Source organism: Triticum urartu, chromosome 4A (assembly GCF_056163025.1).
Source record: "Triticum urartu cultivar PI428250 chromosome 4A, HENAU_Tu73, whole genome shotgun sequence".
Lineage (NCBI taxonomy): Eukaryota > Viridiplantae > Streptophyta > Magnoliopsida > Poales > Poaceae > Triticum > Triticum urartu.
This window is the reverse complement of record NC_141876.1, coordinates 11,026,527-11,033,090: the sequence shown is the minus strand read 5'-3', so window position 1 is coordinate 11,033,090 and position 6,564 is coordinate 11,026,527. Positions and strand designations below refer to the sequence as shown.

At 45.2% G+C, this 6,564-nt stretch overlaps 1 protein-coding gene across 1 annotated transcript; it reads right to left on the bottom strand.

Moving 5' to 3' along the window:
* Nucleotides 1-5,026: 5,026 nt before the first annotated feature.
* Nucleotides 5,027-6,564, bottom strand: LOC147974410 (uncharacterized). The gene is made up of 2 exons (XM_087520033.1): nt 6,221-6,564; nt 5,027-5,204 (listed from the first exon to the last, which is right to left on the bottom strand). The coding sequence occupies exons 1-2, from the start codon at nt 6,526-6,528 to the stop codon at nt 5,027-5,029; spliced, it is 486 nt and encodes a 161-aa protein (XP_087376159.1). The 5' UTR covers nt 6,529-6,564.

Below are 6,564 nucleotides of genomic sequence, written 5' to 3'. Positions count from 1 at the left end.
CCGAACTCCATCCATAATTGCTCAAAGCGTCTGCCTGCGTGCCAATTGTTCGATCGTCCGTTGCTTCTTCCTTGTGCGTGCAGCTTCAGTTATTGCCGCCAGCGGTGCTCATCTCGGCATCCCATTCATTCATGGCGGACGACGCGACCAGTTCGCTCTTAATTAGGGGGTGTCACGGGCTTCCTCGCCTCCTTTTTAATGCCGGGGACGACGACGACGATGATGATGACGGGGAGTTTGACGTCGCAGCTGCTGTAGCAGCCTTGATGAATGAGCAGCAGTGCAGTGCGGTTTGTGATCTAGTGCTAGCCCGGCATGAATGAATGCCGGTTAATGGCCGATGTGATGGTTGTCCGTGCCCGGTTGTCTTCTGGTAGGGGATGACAGGGAAAGCCAAGCTGCTGAGCCTGTGTGAGGTTTTAATGGGTCGCAGAGGCCGCAGGTTACATGTCATGCAGGGGTGGCTCTTGCAGTTCGACAGCGTATCCATGTACTCTGTGGGCCGTACCCCCGTCCGTGCCTACCATTTAACGGCCATGAATGATGTCTGATCCCAAATCTAAAATGTACTCTACCATCGTCGAATCAGTTGTAGTGCTGGTCACGTATACATAGGTCAGGATAGGTAGCTTAGGAAAACATTTCCTCCGTCCGGAATTACTCGTCGCATAAATACATGTATCTATACGTATTTTTAACCCACATGCTCTGCCAACTTGAAAAATTCAAATTTAAACATTCCAACGATGTGGAGGTGCTGTGATGGATATCGTGGGGTTTCGTCTTGTGCTGGGCCCGCTATATATCGCCTTTAGCGAGCTGGAGCCAGCTTCGGCGCCGTGGTGGGCTGGCCCATCACCAAGTTAGAACAGTCAAAGCAAGGGAGCGCTTGCTTACTGCAAGCGTTCTTTTTCGGCGAGCAAGCGCTGGCTTGTTTCAACATTAGCTTTTTTCGTTCATTTATGTTTCAAAAATCTATAGCTGACCACGAGCACATCATCTCCCAGATGAAAAGTTATTTCGAATATTAGCAAACAATTTAGTTTTTCTGTATATTAAGGATGAACAAGTTTTCTACTTTCGTGCAAAATATTATGACAATTTGACATTGGGGGAGCTCTGGGCAGAAAAAAGAATTGCACTATCATCAAAGCAAATGTACATTACTACCTTTGTGTCAAAATCTAAGACATTTTCTAGAGAAGGAGGTAGTATTAGGCAACACTTTTGCTAAGTCTCAGTCGACTAAGACTTCGTTATGTCTGAGTTGATATTATATAACTTTGATCTTGCGTGGAGATTCATACAAAAAAATTTGAGCTTTTTTATCTTACATACCATATCACTTGACTGAGACTTGGTAAGACGTAGCCACACCCATTAGGTAGATATACATGGATCTCGGGATAGGTAGGTTATTTAAGGAGCCAGTGCGATTTTGAGTTGATGTTTGGGCCACGTAGGGTTTCAACTGGTGTAGTACGGTTTGTAAGTGGCACGTGGGCCTTGTATGCTAGGGCTATGTCTTCCCGTACGAAGTCACTAATTGAGGAGTATTCATTGTAAATATCACTCCCACCTTCCTAGAGTGTGACAAGTCGCGCGCTGCATGTGCGTCACTTGTCGCAACCTGGGAGTTTTTCCTTTTTTCGTATATCTGTTTATTCGAAACATTTTATCTCTTAAACCGTGCGTCTAAATCTAGAGCCATTTTCACCGTTGGATTCCTCGTGCCGAGATCTTCAAAACTAGATTCCATGTTGATAGGTTTTAACGAACTTTTTTCACGAAAAAAACGGACAAAAAATCGGATGGAAAAACCGAACCAAGAGCATGAGTTTCTTCCCTTTCCAAAAGACGCACGCCTGTGTTTCTCGCGAAATCACAACCGAGCCTCTCGCGGAAGCAAAACCGTGCCTCTCGCAGAAGAAAAAAAAGAAGAGAAAGCGTGTTTTTTTCCGTTTCTGAGGAGGCACGGCCGTGCCTCTCGCGAAAGCACAACCATGCCTGTCGTGGAAGCGAAACTATGCCTCTCGCGAAATTAAAAAACAGAAAATGCGTTTTCTTCCGTTTTCGAGAGGCACGGTTGTGCCTCTCGCGAAAGCACAACCGTGCCTCTCGGAGAAGCAAACCCGTTCCTCTCACAGAAGAAAAAAAACATAAAACATATTTTTTTCCGTTTTCAAGAGGCACGGCTATGACTTTCGCGGAAGGAAAAAAAATAGAAAACCCGTTTTTTCCGTTTCCGAAAGGCATGGGCATAACTCTCAGGAAAGCAAAATCGAGAAAACACGTTTTTTCTTTATTTTTTTTCAAAAGCTAAGGAAGACCGGCGGAAAACCAAAACGTCGAAAATACCCATTTAAAAAGCCGAAAACACGTGCGGAAAAATAAAATAAAAATTCGATGAGAGCGTTTAGAATGCAACACGTGACGGCCAGTTAAGAGCGCGCCAAATGACGCTGATTGTTTTGAGGCTTCCGAAAAAACGCTCGTCAACTAGTTGCTCCCCTTCCCGTATCCATTCCTATTAGGAATTGCCTACGGGCGATGAGAAGCGCTCCGGCCCATCAACTCTGCTGCATTCGTTGGTTGTTCTTTCCCTCCGGGGAGCTCCACTGGGTCGCTTTGCTGTGTTTTTTAAGGTTTTCTCTTGGTGTTCTCTCATTATATTTTCGGATTTTTGGTTTTCACTGTTTCTTTTTATAATTTTGTTTCTCTTTTTGTTATACTTTTGTTTCTCTAGTTTTCTTTTACTTTTATTTTTGTTTCTTTATCGGGTTTTTTTACTGATTTTCCTTGGGTATTTTCTTCACTTTTGTGCAAATGATTTTTCTAAATGTGACAAACACATTTTTGAACCCCGTGAATCTTTTTTAAATGTAAAGTACATTTTCTTGAATTAGATGAACATATTTTTTTACACCGTATAAACAATTGGTAAATGACATGTCCATTTTTTTTCATACGTGCGACATTTTGGAAATGTCATAAACAACTTTTGTACAAATGATTAACATTTTTCATACACAACACAAATATTTTTCACGCTGAACATATTTCAAATGCAAGGTAAATAATTTTTAAAATAATATAAAGTACTTTTGTAACATATATCTCTACTCTTATAAAAAACCGAGTTGATGATGATGGTGTGCATGCCATCTTGTAATATAGACCGTCCGATCTACATCTGACGGATAGAAAGCAAACTATGACAATTTTACAAAAAAAACCACACCTCTCTCCACATTTATAGATAAGGCCTTGCCTCGTTCATCTTATCTCCCACAACCTCATTGCTAAGCAATTAAAAAAGGAGGTCTCTGGAACAACCTGGCCAGGTGGCCGCTGTCGGCGCCGTCCATCCCCATGCCTCCGCCCAGTCCGACCACCAGTCACCACCACGCTCCACTCCTTCTTATCTTATCTCTCATCTTTCTCGAGATATCATTTTTTTGATGAAATTCTCGAGATACCATTTTTCTGATAAAATTCTTGAGATATCATTAGTTTTTATACATGGGATTACTCTTGCATGGGTCAATCACAACATGTGTTTTATAAGAAATGCATCTTGATGTTTCGTGCAATGCACGGGCATCTTGCTAGTATATATATATATAATATTGCAGAATATGTATTAAAAAGTGTAGAAGATACAGAATGGAAAATGAAAAAACACGTGTGACATCGTCACAACATCGGCATAACTTGACACGTGGTTACCAGGCGAGGTCAGCTAGTTTCTCGGAACAGATGGGACATGGCTGTTTCTCATAAAATAAAATAAAATAAAATAAAAGGGGGATATAGCCGCACCCGGCCTTGTAGGCATAATATTGTTTTCTTTCAAAAGATAAGGCAAAGGGCCTCTTTATTTTTTGGGCTTTCCAGGTTCAGCATTTTGGAGGAAAAGAGGAGAAAATCTATCCTTCTATATTTTATTTATCTAGATCAACGTAAGATTAAACAACCGTTGTGCTACAACAAGCACTTCATCACATACTCCTTCCATTTCTAAATATAAGGTTTTTTAGATATTTGAATATGGACTACATACAAATGTATATAGACGCATTTTAGATTGTAGAATCAATCATTTTGCTCCATATGTAGTATATATATTGAAATCTCTAAAAATATTTATATTTAGAAACGGAATGAGTAGATGCCTTATTAAAAGATGTTTTTATTGACAAGACAGCTTACAAGTGCTCCCACCATACAGTATGTGTGGTAAGCAACTTCTTAATGGAAGCTTAGTTATGATGATATAGGCCGTTAGATCTACTTTACAAAATTTATGATGATTGTTAGGTTGGGAACATGTGCTTTGCATGCCATTTTGCAGCAACAAGGCACGCATGACTTGTGAACGAGCACATAATGCCAGTTGGCCAATTCAACGGAGGTCTCTATCGACAGGAACATAACCAGACCATATGGTTTTCCAACATCGGCCGTCTCAGATTGTGTGGATGCACAAGAAACGCACGTGTGTTATCAGTCATTAATTCATGTATCGAGACTTTCATGTCTATTTCTTCTTGCGACCATAGAGTTAAGAGTTTGAGGAGTGTGTAGAATTGTAGATGCGGTAGCCAATAGGTCACCGGTGTGGACTGAGACAGGCCGATTCTTGTCGGACCAAGACGTCAATACAAGAGCCAGGTAACTTCATGGCTTGTACCTAGTTCAATTGTTTATACTTTATTAAGCAATTTTTCTTACCTTGGCTTGCATTTTAGATAGCTTCTGGAAGGTTGCCTACTTTTAGAGAAAAACGGCGGCTTGGACCTGATTTCAACCTGTCGCAAGTCCCCTCCCCGCCCCCCCCCCCCCCCCCCCCCAAAAAAAATAATAATCCAGAAAGCTTCGTTTAGAACTCAACACACATTCAAAGCTCCGCCTTCATCATGCGCGCGAGCGGTGACCCTGCCGGTCGACGAGGGGCCTCTAGCACCGTCCTCGCCTCGCCTCCGACGACCGCAACTCAGGTCGCAACTCTTACAAAAAAAAATGGCTACAGGTCCCGCACCACGAAATGCAGCTCCACAGGATTGCAGCTTCGCCACCATCCCCCGCTTGTAGCTCGACTCACCGTCGATACTGGCCGGCCGTTCACCATCGTCACCTTCCCATATTCTAGCACCCGATGCACCTTTCCAGCACCATGCAACAAAGGTTCCAGCTTTTGCACTCTTCAGTTGCAGTAACAAAAAAGAAAAAACCTGGATTAACTGCGGGTTGCAGCAAAAAACAAAGAAAAACATTAAAAAAACCGAAGTTCAAGCAATCGTCGCGGCCGGTTGCAACATCCCGCCGTGTCGTTGACATTAATTCCAACACCCATGGTCGCCCGTTCCCAGCATCTCTGTGTGCTGGCTCCAGCACATACCATCACCAGTTCGAGCTTTTCTACGTGCTTGTTCCAGCACCACGCAGCGACACTTCCCGCGTATCCACACATTGGTTCCATCACCGCTCGAAGCGGGTTCCAACATCTCCTCACGTTGGCTCCAGCATTGTTAGAAGCCGGTTCCAGTAAACGGCACCGTGATTGCAGCACTCCGGCGATCTGGTTCCAGCACCTTGTGTAGCCGGTTCCAGCAAAACGGAGACGTGGTCGCAACATCATCGTTCACTGGTTCCAGCCCGCCGTCACCTACCCCTCATGCACATCATCGTAGCGCACCCCCGGCTGCGGGTGGCCATGTAGAGGAGTGCACGCAGCTGGCAGCAGCCATGGCGACGAGCATGTCCCTGCTGTGCACTCCTCCCTGCACCGGCAACTCACGTGTCCCGACCGACAGGTGAGCCGGCATGGCAACGAGCACGCCCCGGCTTCCTTCTTATCTACTCGATCTCCATTCCATCCGGCGGGGAAGAAAGCAAAATGGAATGGGGATCGCGTAGATAAGAAAGAAGACCGGGTGACGGGCGATGCGTGGCCCCCACAGCCATGCATTTTGGTCGTGCTTGGGATGACCTGGCTAAACTCTGGCGGTTCGATCGCGACGGGATCCAACGATGCCTGCTCAGCCGGCCAATCGGCTGCAAACGTTTTTCATAAATATATGTAGACATTTTCATCTACACTGTATATATGCACTTCTATCCATATAAGAATTGACCAATCAAAGAACGGACTACATCAATGAAGGAAAAAAAAGGAGGACGGACTACACATGTATTATATGCACCTATATTCATCCACACTGTGTATACAAAGCTCCACCATATGTGTTCCCGCTTGGTGTGACTGCCGGCTCTCCGCAGTGCGCAATCCAGGACCCGCCGGAAATGCGCCGCATCGCATGGTACCCGAAGCACGCCCGGCTGGCCGTACCCGTACCGTTGCGCCGTCATGTCAAGCAGCTCCGCGATGCAGGGAACAGCGAGGAGCCTCACGGGCACCACCACGCGCTGGCCGCAGCTGGTGACCATCGGGACGTGCCCCCTCGGGACCTTCTCGCCGTGACCCGGCGCTGATGGCTCGCTGCCACTCTTCTTCCTCGATGCCATGGAGATGACACGCCTCGAGCTGTTCGTTTGGTTTCT